The 27,017-nt window shown below is 34.8% G+C and overlaps 2 protein-coding genes across 10 annotated transcripts in view; one reads left to right on the plus strand and one right to left on the minus strand.

Moving 5' to 3' along the window:
• The window catches only part of GIN1 (gypsy retrotransposon integrase 1), a 28,745-nt gene extending 16,325 nt beyond the window's left edge, over positions 1-12,420 (minus strand). Inside the window, exons 1-4 of one of the 6 annotated variants that reach the window (XM_022591967.3) lie at positions 12,331-12,418; positions 4,782-4,850; positions 2,772-2,917; positions 946-1,139 (exon numbers count right to left, since the gene is read on the minus strand). In XM_022591967.3, coding sequence (XP_022447675.1) covers positions 946-1,139; positions 2,772-2,917; positions 4,782-4,792 — 351 coding nt within the window. In that variant the 5' untranslated portion in view covers positions 4,793-4,850; positions 12,331-12,418. The other 5 variants (XM_022591975.3, XM_089908405.1, XM_089908404.1 and 2 more) reach the window with 5 other exon arrangements.
• Positions 12,421-12,510: 90 nt separating this feature from the next.
• The window catches only part of PPIP5K2 (diphosphoinositol pentakisphosphate kinase 2), a 75,809-nt gene continuing 61,302 nt past the window's right edge, over positions 12,511-27,017 (plus strand). For 3 of the 4 annotated variants that reach the window (XM_089908410.1, XM_030759700.2, XM_030759705.2), the window contains exons 1-3: positions 20,204-20,342; positions 23,154-23,349; positions 25,800-25,890. In XM_089908410.1, coding sequence (XP_089764536.1) covers positions 20,229-20,342; positions 23,154-23,349; positions 25,800-25,890 — 401 coding nt within the window. In that variant the 5' untranslated portion in view covers positions 20,204-20,228. Of the gene's footprint in view, positions 12,811-19,957; positions 20,343-23,153; positions 23,350-25,799; positions 25,891-27,017 lie in introns of those variants that run through there. The other variant, XM_030759699.2, reaches the window with a different exon arrangement.

Consider the following 27,017-nt stretch of genomic DNA (forward strand, 5'->3'; position numbering starts at 1 on the left):
TTATTTTCTAGCTTTTCTAACTTAAACTAATTCTCATCACAAATAACCTTATTTCCCAAAATCATTTTTCAAATGATAAAGATGTGACAAAGATTTCATTGAATGTCTGTAAAGGAATGTGTGGCAGGTTCTAAAGGCAAATACAAAAACTGAGGTCTTTGGAATACCTGCACAGACTCACAAATGATACTTAGTTAAATTAAATGTTGGGTTAATTCTTCATGCCTGAAATGAGTCTTTTTAATGCACTATTACGATTATTAAAGGGTTCTCACATACATACTAAGGAATTTCTATCATTTGCTATATGGAGCACCCTAGAAAGAGTAGGGATCAACTGACCTAGCAGCAAGAATCCCAGAACTCCTAGGTGAATTTTCTATTAGAAGAAGTTGAGGTCCTAATGGGTTATAAAGTTACAAAACTCAGACTAATTTCATTATCTTCACAACTTGATTTTGCAATTAGTTGGTTTGGTGTTTCTGCCATATTTGACACTTTCTATGTCAAGACAATATAGGGACAAAAGAGGAGACACACATGGGGCCTGACTTATAATGAACATATTCTCCTCTCAAGAAAAGATTGTATGACTGCCATCAAAGAGGTAATGATTAATTTTTGGTCAAAGAAATTTCAGCCCCATTTAAATTCTGCCTACACAAGATAGTTCAATGATGAAAATCTGGTTCTAGATAATCTATCTAAACAGAGTATTTTCAAATATTTAAATAATGCTTTGTTCTAGTTCAAATTATATTTTAGTGATTCTAAAGAAGATTTTTGAAGGGAAATAAAACTCCCTTTAAATGTTTTGCAGAAAAACTACCCAGACAAAAAGTACTTAATGAGAAGTGATATCTAGAGTTAATCTGGAGCAAACATGAATTTTGGATATATACTACAAAGACATTATTCAAAATATTCTAAATACATAAGCCATACCCACTGTTTGACATCATTGGTCACAGAAGTCCAATAGTAGCTGGATTCCACTAGAGTAAGGGTTCTGGATATGCCATGATGGGCTCCAGTGTCATTTTCATGGCATTCTCTTAGAACTTTCTTTTTTTCTTCTTCTGAAACAATTACCAAACGATTTTGTTTTCTGTCTTTTCCGACATAAAACAGCTTTTTTTCTGAAATAAAAAAATACCAAAAAGATATAATTGAAATTTTTAGATATCTATACAGTTTTAAGATAATCATAGCCTTATCTTCAAACCATGAGGTTGTTTTTGTTAAATCCTTTTCCCTCTAATATAGAATATTTGTGATGATGCTACCATACAATCTGAAAGGTCCTCAGCTGTTACACTTACTAATAGATATGTAGAACTAGCTGCTATAGTTTTGTAGCTATCAACACAAGTAGGGCTAGCTTGTTCACCAAAGCACATGATAAATATGGGAGTATAAAATTATCTTTCTATGGGAGTAATCAAACTAGAAAAATACTTGCAGCAGGCACCTCCTAAAAAAGGCAGGAATTAGCAAATAAATTATGTACAGATAAGCAACTTCTGGAATAGAATTTTCCAAAATAGCATTTCATCATAGCTGTATTTTTGTAAGCCACCACCTCTCTTAAGTTTTTCAGGATTTGGGTAGGAAATAGGGTTCATAAAGCCAAGAAAGTTGGCAAACCTTAATCCTCAGGGCAGTTGTTTTCCTTTGGAGACACCTGGAAAGAGTCTACGGCTGGGAAGTAATCAGGGCAGGAAGAGAATAGCCAATTCTCCAGTGTGGATGAGTAGCTATTCAAACTCCAAAATACACCAGTAAGCTATTAGTGTGCTTAATTAAGCACATGCTGAGTGGAACATTCCTTACTTGAATTAGAAAGTAAGCAACTTAAGGGCAGGAGTTATCTATCTTATTCATCAACATGTTCCCAAGGCCTAAAATGTGACTGGCACACAGTAGGAACTCAGTAAACATTTGTTGCATAAATGATTAAATAAATGAATGAATGAATCCTCTTTAGTCTAAGATGTAATAGGTATGCCTGTTCTTAAGCTTAAGGGAGTTACTGGAAGGGGTGTACACAGGGAAAAATAAGCAGGTATTTATTTATTATCTTAGAATTTTCTTGACCTGCTTTGAGAAAAGCCTGATTCTGTACCTACAGGCAAAATTCCCACTAATAGTACCAACATTCATTTAGTCATCTGGTGATTGTATGTCTTTGCTTATCTCATCCCAAACTTCTCTTCCCCTTTGGAGGAGGAGGAGAAAGAGGGGAAAATTATCATAATCTTTCAAGATAAATATTCTACTGTCTTTCAAATATTTAATTCATTCAGGGGGATTAGGAGTTCAAAAATAAATATGATCCTGAGACTATTTAATGGCACTGAGGGAGGAACCACAGAAATAAGTAGAGTAAATAAGTTAACTTTGTCAATATTTTCATATTAGGCATCAAATAAGTTCTTCATTGAGAGTGACACGAGTGCTTACAAGTGTACCACTAGAGTAGGAATCACCTGAGGACAAAAGCAGGTGACATTAATTTAGGTAAGTGTTTTGTTTTGTTCATGGTATCATTTTCTGTCTGTGATTTAAAATGCCCTTTTCACGCTTACTGGCCTTCAGTTAGCTTCAATGTGATTTTTATTTTGCTTTTGACTGAATGGCATTATCAATTTAAATGGTAATTGTTAAGCAACGACCAATTACTACAGAAATTCTCAGGATTCCACAAGGAATTACATATGGAGAAACATCTATATAAACTCTATACTAAAAATTGGGGGCATTAATTTTACCTTTGAAGGCAAATTTTTTTGCTGCTCTTCTTATGCCACTTCTCTCACTAGGCAGTGTAGTTGGATGATATTCACCAATTCGTTTATAATATGCAATCTGTTTCAGATGAAGGTCACCATTTTTTCCACTACGAACCATCATGAACCTAGGTAAAAGGTATTTAAAGATATAATTTAAATGATAAACTAATTCAGTTGCTATTTCAGCTTAGCCTTCTGTCATATTTCTGCTTACATGTGAACTGAACATTCCCGGAATATTATCTGTGTCAGAGATAATTGTAGTACAGAAAAGTGTGTGATGTAGATGAACTAAAATATTCAAATGCTATTTTTGAGACACAACATGACACATTATCTCGTCTCTTTCCATGTGAAAAGAAATACTGAAAAATTTCCACATACTGGGAAAAAAGGAAATGACAAGCACACTTCAAAAAGTTTTGCTTAAAGTCTCTATTACCATCAACTGAAATGTTACTTACATAGGATAGTTCTGTTATGTGACATTTAAACAAATGACAGCTTATAAGAGGGAAAATGTAATTTTATATTACTTCTAAATATATTCATGGTCATTGAAAAATGCAAAAAATTCTCAAATCATTTATGAGAAAGATACATTTTAGAAATGTTCAAATGATAAATGGCAAAGAAGATATTTAGCTATGCTAGATCTCATACATTCTTCTGAACTACATGTAAGCTAATTTTTCTTGAACAGAAATGACTTTTGTTCTGTGTGTACTTTCCCTATGTTATAAAGAAAAATCTGGCTGGATTGGCCAAAACAAAACTTCTCTATTTTAGACCTAAGCCATATGGAAAACCATTACTACATTCAAAAAAAAAAAACCTTTCCCTCATATTTTCAGTCAAAACGAACTATTCTGTGCTGGTTATTCTGTTTGCCACCATCCCCGCTGATCCAGATACATGTTTGGCCTTTCTCTCCCTGCTGCTGTACCCTGAAAGACTGACCCTTGCAGACTGCATTTATAGTTTTCTGCTTGGACTTGTCCAATGGGAGGTACGAGCAGGCAAATCAGATGGCAGAAGAAAGAGGTCAGGATATTTATTTCCCGGCTCCTTCCTTGGTTTAAGCTGCAACCCTCTAACAATCATAGCTCCTGTCAGGAAGCCCATCTTCTGTGTCTCTAGTTCTCACTGGAAATCTGTAACAACATTTCTTCTTGCTGCTTCAGCCCTAGAGGTGGTTGCTATTTTCTGCTGTTGCTAGTCTCCAGGTGCCATGTTGGTTTCTTTGACCCTTTCCATCATATGTTTATAAACAGGAACTTCATTAAATTTTCTTTAAAATCCTAGCAGAGTATATCTTCTGTTTCCTGCTAGAACGATAATTGATACAAATGCTTAAAATTCTGAATTTCCAAAAACAATATAGATGTTTACTGACCACTAGAAGATGCAGGGATAAGGCTACAAGAAAATATTACTGCAGAGAGAATGTTAGAACAAAGCAGAATAGACCATGCTTATAAACTATGGCTTAAAAAGCTTATTAAGTCTCTTTCCCAATGATACAGCACTTTGCACATTTAATAACCATCTTTCCGATCTTTTCATAACTTTGGGATATCAGTACATTTCTAACATCCCTTAACCTTAGGTTAACATAAAGTGTAAGCCATTTTAAAAGCAAAGGTTCTGCAAAGCTAATTCTCTCCTATCATAACCTAAAAAACAGGTCAATTATCTCTATAAAACAATTAGCTTATGCTAAGTTTAATTCACTTTCCATTAATACATAAATTTTTTTTCATTTTATAATAAATGGTTGTACCCCCAAATCAAACAAATGTACCTTATCACAGTTTCTAAAACATCTCAAAAATGAATGGATCAGATTTTAAGACCATCCATGAAACTACAGTAAATAAGACAGTGAAGTATTGGCATAAGCCAATACTTATGGATAGACAAACAGGTCACTGAAATTGAATAGGGAGTCCAGAATTAAATCCACATGTATGCAGTCAATTAACTTACAACAAAGGCATCAGTACAATGTGGGAAGAGATGGTCTTTTCGATAAATGATGCTGAAGCAATTGGATATCTGTATCAGAAAAAAAAATTAATATTGACCACCTACCTACATCATGAACAAAAGTAATTCCAGACAAATCATAAACCTAAAAGTGAAAAGTAAACTATAAAACTTCTGGAAGAAAACACAGAAGAAGATCTTCAAAACCTTGGGATAAGCAAAGATTTCTTAAACAGGACACAAAAAGCACTATTCATAAAAGAAAAATATTATAACACGTTGGATTTCATTAAAATCAAAACCTGTTCATCAAAAGACCATTAAGAAGGGAAAGGGGAATCCACAGATTGGGAGAAGATATCTTTAATGTATATCTATCTCACGAAAGACTCATACCCAGCATATATAATTAACTACTACAAAATCAAGAAGAAAAGGATAAAACTCAATACAAAAAAATGGGGAGGGGCTTCCCTGGTGGCGCAGTGGTTGAGAGTCCGCCTGCCGATGCAGGGGACACGGGTTCGTGTCCCATCTGGGAAGATCCCACGTGCCATGGGCTTGGCCCATGAGCCATGGCCGCTAAGCCTGTGCATCTGGAGCCTGTGCTCCGCAAGGGAGAGGCCACAACAGTGAGAGGCCCGCGTACCGGAAAAAAAAAAAAAAGGGGGGGGAATCTTACATGACATTTCAAAGAAGTGAATAGCCAAATGGTTAATAAGCAAGTGAAAATGTGCTAAACATCATTACCCCTAGGGCAATGCAAATTAAAGCCAAAATGATTTACAACTACACACTATTAAAAAGGCTAAATTTAAAAACAGAGACAACACCAGGGGTTGTGAGGACAGGTAACCGAAACTCTCATACACTGTTTGTGGAAGTGTAAAATGGTACAGCCACCTTGGAAAACGGACAGTTTCTTCTAAAGCTAAACATGTTTACCCTAAGGACTTGGCAATTCTATTTTTAAGTTTATATCCTAGTGAAATGAGTATATGAGTATCAGAAGACATGTATAAAAATTTTCATAGATGTTTTATAGTCATAATACCCCTAACCGGAAACAGTAAAGGCATCAAGAGGTTTTACCCTGTGTATACTCAGTCCTTGCCCTATAGACACTTCTGTTGTTTTCCAGTTCCGTGTTGCTCTAAATCTCAGTGCTTTTCAAACTAACTGTGAAATCTGTGACAAAAGACCCCTTGATGCCTTTATTTTCATGTCATCCTATCTACAGCCTTTCCTCTGCCAAAAGATTCTGTGGCAAACTTACACCCTTCATCAATTTTCAATTTAGGAAGACTTGTGTGGTTTTAAGTATGGAATATAGACTGTCAGTCTACCTATCCATTTGCCTGCCTGTCATTCTAGCTCTGTATTATTAATAATTCTCCTTAACTCTTAAAAAATCAACCAAAAACAGGCAAAAATCATTTTTCTCTGTCTTATTTTCATCTCTAGGATACACTGACGCAAGCTCTTCCAAGTCCAAGAGATAGAAAGACCCGTCCTTTCTTAGTTTACATTAAATCATTATGGTCTATATTCTGTAAAATTTATAATATATTATAAATGACCCCAAATTCTTGTTTTCCCTTAATGGCTTTTGGGACCACCAATGTTCTAAATCACCTAAAAGAAAACGTTAAGACATCCCAGCCTAGCCACTGGGAGCATGGTACCTGTAGGAGGATGAAATTTATTTTAAAAAGGTAAAATCCTTTGTTACCTCCATTTCAGAGACCAGTAAAGGCTGCAAAATTTCCTGAAGGACATTAAAAAGAAAAGGGGAGAAGCCTTTTCAGGCCTCTAAAAAGCCCACAGGAGCAAAAGACCACACTCTCACACCTCAAAGGAAGTACAGGTCCTAAAACACAGAGGTTTATCCCAGGGGATACAAGGATTCTTCAATGTATGCAAATCAATCAATGTGATACACCATACTAAAACACAGAGGGATGTGGGTAATTGCAACTGGTAGAAAAAAATTGGCCATTGGAAAACATGAATGTCTGCATAAAGCACAGTGATGTCTATATCTTGCCCTTATACTTAAAAACCTCTCTCTTCTAAGTTACCACCATACCCCTCCCATTTCCCTTCTCCTGGGTATCTTAGTCCATATGGGCTGCTATGGTAATTTATTATAGACTAGGTGGCTTAATAATAACAAACATTTGTTTCTGATAATTCTAGAGGCTGGGAAGTTCAAGAACAATCTGGTGGATTCGGTGTCTGGTAACAGCTTGCTTCCTGGTTCATAAATGGCATCTTTCCTATGTCCTCACATGGTAGAAGGGGTTCAGGAGCTCTCTGAGCTCTCTCTTATAAAGACACTTAACCCATTCTTGAGAGTTCTACCCTCAGGATCTAATCATCTACCAAAGATGCCACCTACTAATACCATCACATTAGGGGTTAGAATTTCAACACATGAATTTTGGGGGACACAAACATTGTCTATAGCATTGAGGTAACTATAGTTACTTACTAATGGCATGCCTGCACCTCTGGTCAGTGTACAATTTCTCAAACCTTGGGATTAGATTAGACACTGCCACCCTCATTTCTTCTTCCGTACTGATTTTCGTACAGTATCTGCATTATTACCACAGCAAACATCCAAAAACCAGTCTTGCAAAGATATAAAAAAAAGGAATGTAGTGTGACCTAATGTTGAAACTGTGAACTAGTGGTCCACAAGGGATATGATATATGTTGAATACGTCTGTGTTTCCTTTGAAAGTTTACAGTGTTTCATGGCACCCTGTGAATTCACGATGATGCCCTAGGAAGCCTTGGCACACAGCTTGACAATTCAGAGTTAAGGCATTTAACAAGTGAATACAAATTGGATTTATTAAGTTAAATTTTTGGATGTTAAAAGGTTGTAGACTGATAACACTGATATTTATAAATTATAGGTCGCTCAGAGGTACAGACTAAAAGTTTTCGACATTCCTTTAACTGGAATCAAAAAAACCTGGCAGATGACAATGCTAATACTAAGTCCTCTAAGTGTATAACAAAAAGCACCTATCAGGTCAATTCCATATATCTCTTTTCTAAGCACTTCCTAAATAAAGAAAAAAGGCAAGAGGTAATTTCACAGAATAAAAAGGTTTCTTATTTCATTTTCTCTTTGTAAAATTAATTTTTACACTTCTTAAAACATACACATCATTCTTGATGATGTGTACTTCTAACTTCCAAAAAGTTCAGGAAATAAGGCTTTCTAATTTGAAAGACCAATCATTATTAACAGGAGAGTTAATTTCATTATTTCTATTCTTTTGCATCTTTCACACAATTATAATATAGCAAAGGATATTAAAATACATTTAATCTTCAAGAAGTAGGGAAAGATGAACAGATTTTTGAAAACTTAAATATACCACATCACACACTGAAAAATTAGATCTTGACTAAAGAACACATTAATATAGCACCAAAAGGAAGCCCAGTGACTGTGATTCAATATCCCATTTTCCAGATAAGAAAAAAGACTTCAAGTGGTTAATTCAGATTGAAATTGACTGGTAAATTATAATACTCAACAATGGAAGTAAATTATTCTTTTCTGAAACAGCATTTAAAAATTCCCATATAGGCTTCTGCCTAGAATGCAGAAAGCTGGAAAAAAAAAGTCACTCCTACCCTAACAATGAGAGAAGAACTGGATAAGTTCACGATGTCAATTCTCCACAAACTGATCTATAGAATCAATGCAAAGCAATCAGAAACCCAACAAGCTCTTTTGTAGGAACTGACAAGCTGATTCTAAAATTGATATGGAAAACCAAAGGACTCAGAATAGCTAAAACAAGTTTGAAAAACAAGAATATAGTTGAAAAATTTTACACCTGGTTTCAAGACTTACTTTAATGTTATAGTAATCAAAACTGTGTGGTACTGGCAAAATGACAGCCATCGATCTACAGAACATAATAGAGTGTCCAGAAATATAGCCACACAGAAATGGTGTTTACTGATTTTTGACATAGGTGCCAAGGTAATTCAATAGAGAAAGAACAATATTTATAACAAATGATGCTGGAGCAACTAACTAAACATCCATATGAAAAAACATGAATCTCAACTCATACCTTGCACCATATGAAGAAATTAAAATTATTCACGATGGTCACAGACCTAAATGTAACACCTAAAGTTATAGAACTTCTAGAAGACAACAAAAAAGAAAATTTTTGTGAGCTTAGGTTAGGCAATGACTCTCAGATAACAAACAGAAAGAACCCCATAAAAGAAAAAATTAAAACTTGTGTTTTAAGAAAATAGAGAAATCACAGGCCGGAGAAAGTATTTGCAGTACACGTATATAATGAAAAACCTGGGTCCAGAATTTATAAAGAATTCTCAAAGCTCAATAATAAGAAAACAATCCAATTTTTAAAATGGGCAAAAGGTGTGAACAAACACTTCATCAAAGAAGATATGGTTAGCAAACAAAAACATGGAAAGATGTTCAACACCATTAGACAATAAAACGCAAATTAAAACCACAATGAGATACCACTACAAATCCACCAAAATGGCAAAAAACAACAAAAACAAACAAAACCTGGCAATACTAAGTACTACCAAGCGTGAAAAGCACTGCTGGTAAGAATAAAAAATGGTGTAAACATGTTGGAAAACAGTTTTAACCCAAGAGAAATGAATGTATATGTTCACACAAAAATCTGTATGTGAATGTTTCTAGAAGCTTTATTCATAACAGCCAAAACCTGAATACAATCCAGAAGTTCATCAACAGGTGAATGGATAAACAAACTGTGGTAGATCCACACAGTGGAATACCACTCAGCAAAAAGGAACTACAAATACATTTAACAACAGAGAGGAATCTCAAAATCATTGTGTTAAGTGAAAGCAGACACAAAAGGCTACATACATACTATACGCCAGTCTTTTTATGACATCTGGAAAAGCCAAAACTATAAAGAGAGGAAACAATTTTTTGAACTGATTTTTGAAAAATAACTACAAAAGCAGATTTTAAAAATAATAGCAAACATTTATACAGCACTTTACTGTGATGATCCTCACAACATGCTATGGAGCAGATACTAGTTTTACATCTGTTTTAGAGATAAGAAAATGGAGGTTCAGAGAGATCATCCACTTTACCCAAGGCAACACAGTTAGTGAATGCATCCATTGACTTAAATTTAAACCTTGGTCTCTGTTGCTTCAAATTTCGTGGTCCGTCCTCTGACACACACTAATTTAATTATTTGTCATCCTCAGCTTTCATAATACTTGGTTCAGGCCTCTGCTAGAAAAGTTATAAAGTGATTTTTGTAATAAATAATTTAGGTTATAAATGAGGAATGAGAAGGTCTTGTTAGTTTTTAATGTTTCACATAGTATTCAGGACACAGTTGACATTCAACTATTTGTAAATGAGTAAGAATTACTTGCATTTCCTGACAGGAGAGGTAGCATTGAATTTAAAAAGGGCACACGTTCCAAAGGTGACTATTATTTCACTTCAGAAAACATTACTTCACTTGCATGTATTGATATATGGTACTACAAGTAGGGCTTGTCTAAGAAGGTACGGCTTTTAGGAGTCAGAATTTCTAGCATGTGACAGTTACCTGTCTCGGTATCCATGTTTGACAAAAAGGAAATAATACTTACCTTTCCTTTTTCACAATTATGAAGATCAATGAGATAATTATGAATTTGAAAAGTCCTTTGCAAATGGTAAAGCAATATATAATTATTGTTAAAATGTTTTAAGTATTATTATCATCCATATAAAACTGTTCAAAGTAGCAGAGAACTTTCTTGTCTCAAAATCTTTATCTTCAAGGAAAAAAAGATTTTAAAATCTCGTTCCTTTCATTAATGGAACAAGATTAATGTTTCATAGCAATGTTTATTTATGTTTTACTGCTAAACACGAAACCCAGAAGAATCAAGAGTTGTATACTTTATAATGAGTTTATAGTCTAATTGGGTTCACAAGTTTGTGGTTCTGGCACTAAAGACAGATGACAAGGAGAAATAGAAAACGAATAAGAAAGAAAAATCAGTTCACAAAAAGTATAGTCCTCTAAGTGGAAGGTTAAACGTTTCCTGCTAATGTTTGCTATTTATATATAGGTATAACTTAAAGAACTAATAGTTTTTTCCTTTTCAAAAGAACTATTTGGTCCCTAGAAACCATCCAATGGAATAGTTAATGAGTAAATGGCTTTAGGCTATAATACTCAGAACAAAGATAAATATCTTCCTATTCCCAAATATTATTAAACAAAGGTATCATTTACAAGGGTGAATTAAGTGGTTTGAGTTATAAACACGAAGATTACATTACACCTTTTTTGGATATGCTCATATTTTCAAGAATTCTTAAAAAAATAATTACTCATGTATTAAAATATGTAGGGATGAGAAAAGGCAGTACAGGTGTCTTATTACAAATCCTAATTGAGGAACTGTCAGGATCAAATTTGGTTGAGCTTTTTACACTATGTCCCTGGTACAACATTAGATGAAATCAATGAATACTTATTGTAGGTGTAAATACTTATTACTTGATTCCTTTAATAATTTTATCTTGTGTGTGCAATAAAGGCAGTTGGGTACCACTTTAAATAAAATTAGGATTTAACTGTGTTTCACCAAGGGCAAAACCCAATTTAAGCTTCTAAAGGTTATAACACGCATATGTCCCAACTTTAAAACTTAAAATCTGTAATATTTCGATAAACAATTTACTTGGGATCATTAATTTTACTTCTGAATTATTCTATTATAATCTCTGAAAAATTGGAAGTGCACAATTTTATTTAACGAAAACGACTGGGAAATCTAATTACACAATACACTTCCCTATAATCTGCTTCACTTCAACGTGCAAATTCATTTAACAAAAACGCCTTCATCTCCATATGCATAAACATGAAGCCACGTGTGATAAATGAATTTAAATTTTAAAAATTATTTCTCTACTTTGGTTCAGAAACGCTCATTTAAAGAACATCCACAGAGATAGTAATTTTCCTTTAAAACAACAGGGCAAGATTCTCCCTTAAACTCGCATTTCTCCCCGCCACAGGAGATTTTAATCTGGGGCAAAAGATTAAATGACAACTATGATAGAGTAAGGAGGCGAATTCTTTACTGTCAGCCAAAGGCAACACTCAACTTCTGAATTTGCTACTCTGAGGGAGCATTTCCAGAGTCTGGGTTACTCGTTAACTAATTCTTAAGGGCAAGGTCCAGCTAAATTTAGCGTAGGCAAGAAAACGACCAATAAGTAAAACTCGGTCACACGCAGAAGGCACCTCCCTAGGCCCGACAACGGAACACGTCCCTTTTCTGCTCAGCTGTCGCAGGCATCGCAACGCCCAAGCAAGGCCCTCCCGCTCCAAGGGCGCCTGCGCAATCTCCACAAAGTCAATTAAACCCTTCTTTAAACTAGTTGACGCGAATGGCTTTGAAATTACTGTCAGCTCACGCCTCATTTTAAAAAATCATCAAGTGTGAACACACCAAAACGACCACTCACCGAAGTGGTCCTAAACGCAAGCGTCAAGATTTAAGCTTCCTCTCGCGATTTATGTGGTGCTGCCGGAAGCGGAACTACCCGTGTGGTTAAGAGAGGAGTGTTTACGGGGCCCTCGGAGCTTCGGCCAGAAAAGGTTAGGGCGGACCGTTTGGTTCTTGCCGGAAATCGTTCCGCCCGGTGAGGTTTCGGTGTGAGACCCGAGGCGGGAGGGGAAGAGGCGTGACCAGGGTTCGGCGAGGTGTAGTGTTGCCTACAGTATCTCTCTGTGGCCTTCCAGCTGCTATTGAAGAGAGAAGACCCAGGTTCAAGCTAACAGCTGGAGTCTCTTTGATGAACACCTCAGTTCTGTCCCGGGGATTAAAGGGGAAACCGAGGCCTGAATGGGCGTGGTCATTTCCTGCAGTTCGCGTGACGACCGCAGCCGTGGCAGGTGCGGGCCCAGTGACCGAAGGAATCAAGATGCGGAACCTGTCCCCCGAGGTTTGCGGCAGCTGCTGGGCAGTTGTTTCGTCTCCTGCTGCGCTCTGGGGGAGCCTAGACACGCGCTCCTCCTAGGGGCATGTGCCAGAGAGGCAGCGTGCGTGTGGAGGAGTGACAGTACAGCGTTGAGGGTCTTTCCGTGTCTTATTTTCTCTTTCTCCTCCATTACTTCCCTTTTCCATTTCTTGGGTTTGAGATACCGGAGGTTTCATCTTAGCTCGAAGGGAACTGCCGAGGTTCTGGCTGGTACGCCAGGCTGCGGTCTCGTTCCACCGAAGTAGGCAGTCTCGAGTTTGGGGACTGCTGTGGGTAGAGATGGCTGTTTTCATTTTCATTCCTCAGTCTTTGTCCTTCTGCTCCTCGGCTTCTCCACTCCGCTACAAGAGACCAAAAGCCCCTTCCGTTGCAGCTTTCCAGAGTAGGGAAGGAGGCTACAGGTCACTGCCGCCCCTAATCGGTTGGAGTGTTGCATCCTCGCGCGCTTCGAGGGGGAAGGGGCGAGGGTGGTGACCACTGGATCTCATCTACTAGGACTTTCTGGGAGTTTGCGACCTTTGGAGTCCCGTGGATGATACTTACCTTGGCTTTAGCGTATTGAAAAGCTTAGTTGTGGAAGTAGGAAGCCTCCTTGCTGACTTAGGCACCTAGCATCCTTGCTCTGCAGTGAGATAGGGTTTTGCTTTGCTACTGAAAATTCTTCATGAAAAATAAAGGTTTTGTTTCAAGCAAATAAAAAAAATAATGATAGCTGCCATTCACTGAGTTCTTATGTGTGCCAAGTGCTTTACATAGTTTCTCATATACTTCTGTCAACAATTCCATGAGGTGTATTGTATTAGATTATTATTCTCATTTTACAGAGGTAGGAACTGAGCCTTATCTCTAAGCCTCACTTAACTTGCTCTAGTAAATTTTTGCTACTGGTAAACGTTTGAACAAACCTGTACTAGAAAGCAGGTTTTTCATACTTCAAAATCTGTATACTTAACTATTACATTACCATTGTCCTACCGTTGTGCTTCATTGCTTCCAACTTCTTCACTAACATTTTCAGTAGCTGAAAGTATTCATTAGAAAAATATTTGGTATGCCTATTTAGGTGTCTGAAGGCAGACAGATGTGACGTCTGTCTTCATGGAGCTTCAGTATTGATGCAGAATTTAATAGTTCAGAAACCAAAATACTTAAACTTGCATGGGTTTGTTTAAAGCAGGTGATTAAACTGGTGGGCAGAAGGTGCAGGTTGTGCAATCAAAGCTTGCTGTTTAAGTTTTAAACTCACGACTTGCAGGGTAGTTGTGAGGGTATTAAACTTAATTGGTGGAACACTTATTCATCACCCAAATAAGTGCTATGCACCAATTAAGTACTGGGAATATATAGATGACATCCTCGTTCTCTAAAAGCTCCCATGCAACTACATATGAATAGTATTGTGGAACTATTAATGTTCTTATGTGGAAATGATACTGTGGTTTTGTAAGAGCATGTCCTTATTTTTAGGAGATGCATAGTAAAGTATTTAGAGATGACACATATTGATGTCTACAACTTACTTTCAAATGGTAGAGCAATTGTTGAGTCCAGTGGTGGGTATATGCGTGTTTACAGTGTACTGTTCTTTCAATTTCTGTGAATATTTGAAATTTTTCACAATAAAAAGTTGGGGAGGAAAACCGTAACTGTAGTGGAAACATATTTGTAAAGATAGATCCAAAATGCTGTGGAACATAGAGGATGGAAGAGGGTGCTGATGTGTATTTGGGGGTTAGCAAAGGCGTGACTTCCAGACATTTTAGTTTAGTAGTTTAACAAGCCCTCCAGGTGATTTGAGTGCATTCTAGAGTTTGAGAACCAGTGCTTTGAGTGTGGGTACTTTAGTAGCATGATACTAATTTCAAATTTAGAAATCAGCCTTAATAGGTATTTGTCTTTTGCACAAATTTAAACAGATTACCAAACCTGGCTACACTTTGATTTGTTAAAATATAGATTATCTGGTTAAGAAATGCTGCTGTAGAAAATTTGTGGGAGGTCTGTTAACTTGAGTTTTTACAGATGTCCCAGATAATTCTGATGTAGCCAGTTTATTATGGGACTACTGCTATACAAAGAATCTTAAAAATAAGAAAGGCTCAACTTTGATACTTGAATAATGTAATATCTTTAAGGCCAGTTATATGTTTTGGAATTCATGATGGAGGATGTAGGTTGGTCGAAATGCTAAATAATGTGGAAATGCATAAGGTATATTTGGTTTGTCAGGGGTTCAGGTGAAATAGCAATTCATTAGAATATCCTGGATTTCCTATCATGCCCATAAAATTTCATCTTGTACTACAGTATACATATCACTTGGGTAGGGGAAACAAAAAATACATTTATTTCATACTTTTAGTTTTATAAGTATTTATTTAATATGTGTAATACTGTGCTAAGGACTGTGGAGTCCTGATTTTGCCCTTAAGTGATCATGATGGCCTTTGGTTTAAACAGACCTGGATTTGATTTCTTTTTACAGGTCTTATTGGGTGTGTGGTTACAGTCAAATTTCTTGAACTTTCTGAGCTTCAAGTCCTCATTTATAATCAAATGATGGACATTTATCTATGTACTGGAAGCATTTGTAAAACGAGGAAAATATCTCTAATCCCAGGATTGCTAAGAATAATTGTTAAATCACAAAGTCATAACTGCTTCCCAACTTTTTTCATATTAGAGTATTCATAGAAAGTGATAGTATTTGTACGTGTTTCCAGGAGAAACTGAAGAGAGTGGTGTTGGAGGCAACTGGCCAGGGGATTCCAGCTGCCACACTTGGCATACTTAAAGTATTCATTCATGGTGAGGCAATGTGTTGGGAGGCTCTGGGTTAACAAATTAAGTACATACCAGGTAGCAATGGTGAATAAATGTTCATTCTCTTGAAGCTTATCGTGTTTTGAAGGGATGTACACAACCAAAACAGCTAAATAATGCCAAGGTTAGAGGTGACCAAAGGGCAAAATGAATGATTCAGAGAAGAAATCTTGGAAATTGTTAAGGAAAGGTTTGTGAGGGAATATTTTTTGGGTACTTGAGATGTGCCAAGCGTCAAAAAGACAAAGACTCTGCTTCATCAGCTTTGTCTCCTTTTTTATCAGGTCATCAGATCTCCTGTAATAATAGCATGCTCCCCTAACAATGGCAAACACAGGTTTTGCTTGCCATGTACTTCCATTGTTCTACACTCCCCCTCCTTTTTTTGAGTTGTACAGGGGTTCTCAAACTTGGGTGCACATTAGAATCTGAGAAGCCTTAAAAATACCTGGGCCTTTCTCCCAAATATTTTGATAAAATTGGTATGGAGTATTGCCTGAGCGGTGGGATATAAGAACTTTCTAAATATAATTTAATCTGTAAAACAACTTGAAAGATAGGTACCATTTACTGAGGCTCTTTGAGGTTAATTAACTTGCTCAATGTCACACAGCTACTGGAGTTAAGATTTAACACCAAGTGTTTTTGGCTCCAGAATCCATACTATTAACCACTAGCCTGTTCTATTTCTGGTATTTGTAAGTATCATTCATATATCAGAAGAGAAAACAAAAAATAAAGCCTTTGCCTACCCTTATAACAAAGCCCTTCAAAAGAATTGTCAATATAGCTTGTCTCTACTTCTTCTTCTCCCGTTCTCTTAAAAGCAATCCAATCACATTTAATAAAATTGAAAATTCTTACCGTGGCTTCTCAGTCCTCTGTATGTATCTTAGCTACTTCTCCGACTTTATTTTCTACCATTTTTCCTTTACTTGCTTGCCCTGCTCCAGCTGCAATGTTATCCTTACTTTTCCTTGATCATGTGAAATCTGCCAAATATTTATGTTTTAGGGCCTTTAGAGTTTGTTTCTTGTCTGGAATGCTCTTGTCATATAACCCCATGGCTGGTTTCCTCATTAATTCAGATTTCTACTCAAATGTCACCATATTAGGGAGGTCTTCCTAACATATATTTATTTGTTGATTTGTCTATCGTCTCTCTCCAAATGAGTGAATGAGACATGGTTTCAGACCTAAACCCATAATCAGATGGGGGACATACTTATATGTATTTGAAGACATATATGTATTTGAAGCAGCATTGAAGACTGAAACAGAATTTGACTAAGTGAAGAGAAGGGGACAGATCAGTCATTCATTTATACTCTTGGAAAAAAATGTGCAGGATACACATTTTTTCCCAAAAGCTGATTTCTACTTACACATAATACACAGATAAAGTAGCTCAAAAATTTGGGAAAATATAGAGTAAAGGGACTAGTAGGAAATACAACCCAATAATTCCACAACTAAGAACTACAACCAGTAGTTCTGCCACTGGGTCATGGTATTATTAACTGACTTATAAATTTTCATTTTTATGCATTCTAGACTTTTCACGATGAACACTCTAAAATTACAGTTTTTGAAAATTAATTTTCAGCTGTGTAGAACAGGATTATTATCACTCATTAAAGCACCTAAATTAGAAGAAAGTACAATTTTAAAATCATGCCATAAAGTGTACACATACACATACTTACATGCATATATATATATAAGTAAACATATATCTTTATATGCACTGAAATACATCTCCCACTGTTGCCGTTCTGAAAAGTGAGACATTATTGCATATTTCTATTGTAGTTTTGTTGGTGTGCTTATCACACTAAAACAGAAAATGTTAATTTACTTGGCTGTCTTCTTTCTAGACCTTAAGCTGCTTAAGGAAAAGGTTCATGTTTACTTTGACTTTATATTGCTAGCACCTAATACTGTGCCTTCTGTAATAGGTTAAAAGTTATTTGTGATTTAGGTCAACAAATAATGAGCAATATTCATTTTGTTAGATTTTATGTTATGTTAGTAGGGAGCTTGGTTTATAGAGTGCCTATAGAAACTAAGGTTTATTGAATGTTTAGTATATGCCAAACATTTACTTACTCTTCACAGAGTTACAGGGTACTATGATACCCCCTTTTTTATAGATGAAGAAATTTAGAGAAACTAGCATAAGTTGCTTGTTATGTAATGACAGATTTAAATAGGTATATCTGACTCTAAAACACATGCCCTTTCTGGTGCTAAATATTCAATATTAGGGCTGGTTTTAGGTGGATGGGAGGGGTTAAAAACTAAAAAGAAGCCAAAGAAGTTTGCTTTTTGATACAAAACAGAAGAACTGAGATCAGCTTATTCACTACCATCAAGTTTTACAACAATTGGAAACTTTCTTTTTTTTTTTTTCAGCAAACATCTTTTATGTATGAAACAGTGCAAGGGAAATAGGAATAAAAAGCACTGATACATAAAATGAATTATTTCTGCTTTTATTCTTTAATGACAAAGTTTTAAATTTCATAACAATGTAGTTGCCTGGCTAGGTAAACTAGTTTTTTTTTTTTTTAAATATAAATTTATTTATTTATTTACTTTTGGCTGTGTTGGGGCTTCGTTGCTGTGTACAAGCTTTGTTTAGTTGTGGTGAGTGGGGGCTACTCTTCGTTGTGGTGCGCGGGCTTCTCATTGTCGTGGCTTCTTGTTGTGGAGCACGGGCTCTAGGCGCGCAGGCTTCAGTAGTTGTGGCACGTGGGCTCAGTAGCTGTGGCTTGCGGGCTCTAGATCTCAGGCTCAGTAGTTGTAGCGCACAGGCTTAGTTGCTCCGCGGCATGTGGGATCTTCCCAGGCCAGGGCTCGAACCCATGTCCCTTGCATTGGCAGGCAGATTCTTAACCACTGCGCCACCAGGGAAGCCCAAGATAAACTAGTTTTAATGTTTCATAGGGAGCCACCAATTAAACTGGAATTAGATCTTTAGGGATAGGACTTTTGGCATTATGCTTTGCAGTTCTAGCTAGCTTATCATTCAGCTCCTAAGAATATTTAATCAAGTAATTTCTTGTATTACCAGTAATCTAATAAAGTATTTGATATGTAGTTTCATCTTGGTAGGTGATTAGTTTTAATATGACCAAGGAACCAAGTACATGTAAACAGCTTTGCTAAGGAATATTCTGAGGTTATATCACTGTTGTATGATAGTTCTTAAACTGATGTTCATGGGCATCTGTTTTTGTGGAAAAGTTTGGATGTCTGTCAATCACATAAAATTGCTTGCAGAATTTAGTGTACATGTGTATTTTTTCTGAGAAGATCCATAGATTTTAATAGATTTGCCACAGGTTTTTTTGTTTGTAGGCTTTATTTTTAATTTTTTTTAATTGAGGTATACTTGACATATAATATGTAAGTTACAGGTGCACAGTACAGTGATTCACAATTTTTAAAGGTTATACTCCATTTATGGTTATTATAAAATATTGCAAAAGCATTTGTGACTCTAAAACTTTGAGCTGCTGTTATAATGAAATCCTGTTTTCATTCTAATCTTGTTCTGTTGATTTATATGTGAGACCAAAATGAAGAATGGTTATGTACCCCAAAAAACCTGTTTGCAAATTGAACTTTTACAAATTGAAGCCTTTTTAAAAATTGATTTAATGTAATTTCAGATTGGTGTATAGTTGTTAATTATTTTTAAATCCACATTATATTTTATCCTTTTCCATTCTATTCAGATATTACTGAGCTATGTGCAGAGGGATTTAGCTTTTTTTTTTTTTTTTGCTTGTGGTACGCGGGCCTCTCACTGTTGTGGCCTCTCCCGTTGCAGAGCACAGGCTCCGGACGCGCAGGCTCAGCGGCCATGGCTCACGGGCCCAGCCGCTCCGCGGCATGTGGGATCTTCCCGGACCAGGGCACGAACCCGTGTCCCCTGCATCAGCAGGCGGACTCTCAACCACTGCGCCACCAGGGAAGCCCGAGGGATTTAGCTTTTAGTGTAATTTTGTTATAATTTGAATAATTTTCTCCTAATTCCTTATTTTTAGACTTGAATTTAGTGTACTCTTTTTTGTTATTTTGTATCAGTTTGTCAAATTGCCAAGATATGTATTATTGAAGATGAGAGTCTAAATTTCTTAAGTTTATGGAAAAATGTCTTTTCATTTGAAGGTATACATCAAGTTATTGATAATGATTTTACAAGTGTCATTTAAAGTTATTTTTACATGAGTGATTTTGAAGTACGGTCTCCAAAATTAATTTTTTAATTGCATTTTAGGTAAAAAGATTGCCATATCAACTCACTGAAGCAATAGGTCACTGTCTTGTCTTTTAAACTGCATCAACAATGAAGCAATAATATCTGAGAACAAATGAACATTTGCCAACTAACTGTCATCACAATTTCAAGTGATTGTATAAGCAGAAACAAGCTGCAACAGACCCATGTGTCAACTCTTACAGAGAGAATGCTTTTTTCAGATGCTGTTTATTTAGAAACAGTTTTAGTATATCACATTTAAGTTATATTTATATCAAATGAAATAAAAATGAGTGAAGGCCCCAGATTCTTTGTTGGACCTGAGGATACAGAAATAAACCCTGGAAATTATCGACACTTCTTCCACCATGCAGATGAAGATGATGAGGAGGAGGATGAATCTGTAAGTTGTTTGTTTAGTGAAGACCAATACAGTCTGGGCTTTTTACTGATCACTGTGAAGAGGAATTGATACCATTGTCTTAAATTATTAAGACATTTTTTTCATATAGAAATTTGTTGGAAAGTTTTAAACTGAAAAAGCATACTGTGTTTCATTAGTAACATTACTGAATCTATAGTGCTTCAAGAAAGACAATTAGAGGTCAGATTTCTAAGTTGTTTAATAATGACTAATTTAGTGTCTTTCATTGCTATGTCTAATATAACACAGGGTTAGGTAGAAAAAGTGACAAGGAGAAAGAGTAATCAGGGCCATAAATCAAAAGGGTTCCTTGTATGTAGAAGTGCTACAGCAAATACATCAAGATAAAGAATTTTAAAGGTATTAAAGAAGAACTGCTTAACCAGCTTCATTAAGTTTGTCATGTTGTCAACACAAGTAGTGGCTGACCTGAAGATACCCCTTTTATTAACTATTCAGAAGTCTAAACTGTGTGGCTAGGAGAAACTACCTCAAGTATCTACGGGTGTGTGTGTGTATGTGTGTAAACCATACTGGATCTTTAGGAGTAACACACATTTATTATGTTTATTTTGCTATGGTTATGTTAACTCAACATTTTTATTACTCATCATTTTTGTCCCTTTACAATTAGAGATTGCTTTACTTTGAGAACCTATTTAAAATACAAACTTAAAATATGTGTTTCTTATATTTCCAATTGAAAAAAGAATTTTGTTTTAAAACAAAAACCTGTTATACTTGATGTAAGTAGTAAAAATGAACCAAAAATAGCTATTAGATGACTCTTCAAATTCTTTTTCACTGTTATTTAACAACACCTTTCACAGTGCAGTTATACATCAGAAATGCAAAATCAGACTGTCACCCATTTAAAATCTATCCCACCCCCCCACCTCACCCCTAGAAAAAAATGATGGTTTTCAAACTTCTCATACCATCCAAAACTTTTCTTCATCTAAAGTCTTATGTAGAAGTCCAGTAACTAAAACATAAAAGCAGAGCTTCTCTAACTGACTTAGACTAGAAAGTACTTTTGATTCTGCCTCTGCTACGCTTACCCCTTTTCTTTAGAGTTCTTCTGAGCACATGAGAACACCGCTGATAAATCAAGTCCAGTCTTCTTCCATATAAGGATTTTTATCTCTCTCCTATGTCTAGAACTGTACTTGTCTCTCTTCTCTTTTACCTTTTATGTTTTAGCAATATCAGATTTTTATTTCCCACATATTCCATCTTGTACCATGCCTCTTTGCTGTTGTATGTACTTCTTTATCTCTGTGAAATACCCCTCCTTTTTGGATAATTTGTGAATCAGTTTTCATTCTTCAAAACCTCAGATTTCATGTTGTTCAGTCTTCCCCCTCTCCTTACTCTTTTCCCCATGAGAAACTTGAACATTTTTTCCTCAATACCATTTCTGTACCTTGACTATATACTTCTGTTCTGTGTATCACTATGTACTGTATGATTACTGTGTTTCCTGTTAGATTCAAAGTGCTTGATGACAGGTAGTTTCTGTATATGTAACTCTTCAGTGCTTAGCATAATTCTTGGAATATTGGTACTAATTAAATTGAGTTCACATTTTGAGGAGCTTGATTTGGTTCATTTGACCTGTAGATTGATAAAATGATTTGTTCCAGATTGTTCTGTTAAGGTATCAAAGACGTTAGGTTGAGTACTCTTGTTGTCTAGGGAAATCTACTTAAGGAACATCATAATGAGCTATGCCGAGGCTTTTGATCAGGAAAGAATTGAATAAGGGAACATAAAAGTAGATGATCAGAGGGTGAAAGACAGCAGATCCCAGGGAGGTTAGAATTTACAATCTTTGATGGTAACATCAAATCCAATACCAATTTGAACTCTAAATTTCATATGAGTGAGAGGAATAATGCTAAGCATAAAGAAGAAAAATTATTCAGATGTTCCCCTGTTTTATTTTTAGATTTATAATAAGAGAAGGTCTAGTAAAACACTTTTGGGCCCAGATTATAATGTCATATGAAATGAATAAATATAGAAGAGAGAAGAACTGAAATGGAAAACTGGACACAGCTTTATATTTGATAAAACTCTCAAAGTACCTGAAAGCAAAGACCTCAGAATGAATCTTGAGTAATTTTATAAACCCATGAGCTACTCATAAGTTTTCTATATTCTGCGTTTTAAATTTCAGGCTGAATCATGGCCTTTGAGCTGTAGCAAGGGTGCCAGAGATGAGCAACACTATAAACTAGGAATGTTGAGTACGAAGATTGGGGTGTCAAAGAGCATAGAAACCTCTGTTTAGCAGTGTGGCTTTCTCCATAATTTCCTTCTAAGTTGTCATTGGTGACCAACTCATATTTAAGCTCAATCTACAAAAATATTTTAACACTGCATAGCTTTGTAGTGAAAATATCTTATTTTAGGCAAGAGAATTCTTTATCTCACTCCTATTGGCCCTTTAGGCCTTATTTGCTCCTTTAGCAATTTAATAATTTGCTAAATTGTTATTTAGCAAATAAACGCTAGAGACAGTTAAGGAAGTATTTAAGTTTGAAATCTGAATGAAAATAGTAAAGTGTTCTGAAACTTTAAAAAAATTTTTCCAGACCTTTGTAGAAAACTATTATTATTAAGTATTTATTATAACAATATAATCTTGAAAAATGCCTGTTCGGGTAATGTGTCACTTTTATTGATTCATCACATACTTTATGTACTTCTGACAGAGATTTAAGATAGCTGTACTTTGGAGTTGTTATCAAGTCAACCTGATTTTTTGTTTTCTTTCTGTTTTAGCCACCAGAAAGGCAGATTGTGGTTGGAATATGTTCCATGGCAAAGAAATCCAAATCCAAACCAATGAAGGAAATTCTTGAACGGATCTCCTTATTTAAATATATCACAGTAGTAGTATTTGAAGAAGATGTTATTTTGAATGAACCAGTGGAAAACTGGCCTTTGTGTGATTGTCTTATTTCTTTTCATTCTAAAGGTAGTAAAACAGGGAGGGAAACCTCTTTATCCTTTCTAACTATAAAACTAATAGATAAAATAGAAAAATAAAATTAAACTCACCTAGTCTCACAGATAAGTGATATTAACATTTTGATATATTTCTTTCCAGTCTTTTTTTCTGTGTGTATTTTTTAAAAACACATTTAGTGTTATAGTGTATATGTAATTTTAAATTTAATTTTTAACCTAATTACATCAAGAGGTTTTTCCCCTTCTATATCATTAAGTACTATATCATACTTAACCAATATCCTAAAAGTGAGATGGTTTCCAATTTTTACTATTAAAAATAAGGTTGTGATGAACTTTTTGAATGTATGTCTTTGTTTACAACTGTAAGTTTCTTAGGACAAATTCTTGATTTTTTAAATATTATAAGCCCATATGTTTTGCCATATAGAAGATGATCTATCATTCCTCAATACATATTCATGCTTTATTTCTTAAGAACTTAATATTTGAATTTTATATTTTCCTTGCTGTCTTTTATAAATCAAACTGAAATATCAATTAAGCTTAAGTATTTCTTCAAAGTAAAGTCCACTAATCAAAAGTTATTAAGTGTATGTCTGAAAATTTATAACCTAAGAATCTGTGAACTGAGTTTTCATTAAGAGCTCTAATTTAAAAGATATGCACTCAGTTATAAATGTATTCATATTAAATCGTTTTTGTTACCAAACTAATGTAGCCTCCAGGTGTGTTAAAGTCTCACTTTAGTTAGGTGTTTAAAAAGCATCCCCTTCAGCAAGAAGGTGATGGAGCAGGTTAAGATTTTTTGTGCTCCCATACACTATATTGATTTTCATTATTTCATAGAGAAGTCAAGTCCCTGGTCTTCTTTATAGACTGAAGTCATTCATTTTAGAGGATCTTAAAACTTGCTTATCCTTGATGGTAAGGTGTTCTTCCCTTACTATCACGTGGTTCTTCCTATTTATTAAGTTAAAGCTAGTTATTTGCTTGTAAAAACTAGATACTACCTAAGGTCATATCCCACATGCTGCCTCTTTAACAGCAACAAAAGCAGGGTAATGACTGTATAGGCATTTCTTATTTCCTGAATTCTGTTACAAGGCTTCAAACCATAGACATTGAGACATCTTTACAGTAAGTGATGAATTCTTAAGAGTCTATAACACTAGATGGGTTTGTGATTTGTGGCCCATTGATTCTTGGTATAGAGTACTTCTAATTAAATGTTAAAAGCTAAGAGGAATTTAGGATTAAATCTTTTTTTTAACTGACCATAGCTCTTTGTTTTGTTTTTGTTTTTTTAACTTCAGTAGGTTTTAACACTTCCTTCCTCTACTAACTATTCTGATAATGCTACAAAATACAGTGTCTTCACAGTTACACTGTAGCATACTATAGTTAAATGCTAAAGCTATGTATGCCTGATGATTGTTACCCTTTTGCTTATTTATTAAAATATTGTTGTTTAGGGAATAATAATAGTTAACATTTATTGAGCACTTATTATGCCAGGTATTGTAATGTGTTTTATATACAGTATTATATTTAATTTCCCCAAAACCCTTTTAGTTAAAATACCCCTTTACAGCTGGGAATCAGAGACTTGGAGATATTAAATAAATTTGCCCATGGTCACATAGCTAATGAAAGATGGAGTTAGGATTTGAACCTTGGTTTATGCTCTTAACATCTATGGTATACTGCCATTCTTAATCATAAACTATACGTTGATGGATAAAATTGGAGCCTTTTAGTGTTAATACAGAGAGTGAAGTATAATCATTAAAATTATTTAGATTTTTTTTTTAGATCTCTTAATATATCTGCCATTTGATTTGTTTTCATTGTAATTAGTAATTTTACCGAAGTCTAGAAATGGTAAGGACTTAATTTCTGCTGTGTTATTGACCTAGTTAACAGCAAGCATGATTCTGCTCATATTTTTTGAGCATATCTGTTGAATATAAATTAATTTTTCTTTTGCTGTTTTTGAAGATGCTTAAGTTCTTTGAATTATCAGCTAATTTATATGTATATGCATCAAAATATCGTTAGAAGAAGAGGAGTTATATAAATTTTTAAAAAATCACCAGGTGATTGTGATACACTTATTTATATATAGATTTCTATTTGTGTATGAGGTAGTCTTACCTTCTGTCAGGTGACTTTGAATAATCAGGCATCAACTAACATGTCAGTGCTCTAAATTGGGTTATGGAACCACTGGCTTGCTGTGCCTTATCTGTCAAATTCACTAAGAAAAAATAAGATTTATTTACTAGTACAAGATAAATCAAGTTTTGTGTATTTATTATTCTATCTTCTAAAGAAAGCAGTTACATGCATAATGAAATTAGTCTTTTATAGGAAATGGCATAAATTCAAGTTGATTAAGTTATAGATGTCAACTTATCTTGAGATTCTACAGAATATGTTAATATGTGTTCTTAGGATTTCCACTGGACAAGGCAGTTGCCTATGCAAAACTCAGGAATCCATTTGTAATCAATGACTTGAATATGCAGTATCTCATACAAGATAGGTGAGTGGTTAAGTTGGCTAAATTAAGGAAGGAAAATTAACATTTATTTAGTATCTACTTAAGCTGACATGGTATCAGGTGTTTTTATACATATATAAATTTGTGGTATCCTTGAAATAATACTTAGAAATAGGTATTTATACCCAGTTTTACAGATGACAAAACTTGAGAATCAGGCAGATCATTTAGTTTGCCAAAAGTCACAAGTAGTTTCTCAGGTAGTGGGACAAGGACTTAAACCAGGTCTGTTTAATTTCCAGACCCTACTAAACCATTGAAAATTATGAGCAGTTTTTCTATCATGTGACTGATGATGAAGCTACGGCTTTACCCATTATAACTAGGTTTTTAATGGTAAAGTGGAACCATTTTGAGAAATATTTTACTGTATATCTTAGCAATTCATTTAACAGGTCAAAAGCATAGATATTTAAAAGAAATTGTAAAATACAAATGCATTTATATATTTCATTTAATTGGTGTTTCACTCTACTGGCTACCCTTATAATTTCACCGGTATTCTATTTTATTCTGTCTTAGCATTACAATATGAGGTTATACATATGAAAATGCTATATGAAGTGTAAGGCCCTATAGTTTTTTGTTTTCCTATTTTTGTTTTTCCTTTTCCAGATAGTAATGTTATTAATATCTCAATTTTTATAACATTTTTCCTAGGTTTACATGTTTATATAGTATAAATATATATATGTATATATAAAAATGCATATTCATTTTAAGAAATTTAAAAAATAAAATTATGAAGAAAGGCATTTAACCCTGCCACTACATTTACCATATTTTTTTAATATAGAAAGCAATACATATATGCACTTATATTTTACAAAATTAGCATCACATTTCTATTAAAAGACTATAAACATTTTCCCACATTGTTAAATATTCTTTGAGTACTGTATAAGGTTTTTAATACTTAGGTAATATTCTGTCATTGTGATATAGTAACTTTAACCATTTCTTTTTATACACTTACATTCCCAATTTTAAAAATTAGTATTTTAATATGCCATGAAAAGTATTGTACATACACTTTTGTTCTAATATTGCTGAATATTTACTTAGAATACAGCTTTTCAGTGTTTTAAATGACATATTTGTTTACTTAA

This window comes from Delphinapterus leucas, chromosome 3 (assembly GCF_059928025.1).
Source record: "Delphinapterus leucas isolate spDelLeu-1000000601 "Yukka" chromosome 3, BTC_Dleu_Yukka2, whole genome shotgun sequence".
In the NCBI taxonomy this organism is placed as follows: domain Eukaryota; kingdom Metazoa; phylum Chordata; class Mammalia; order Artiodactyla; family Monodontidae; genus Delphinapterus; species Delphinapterus leucas.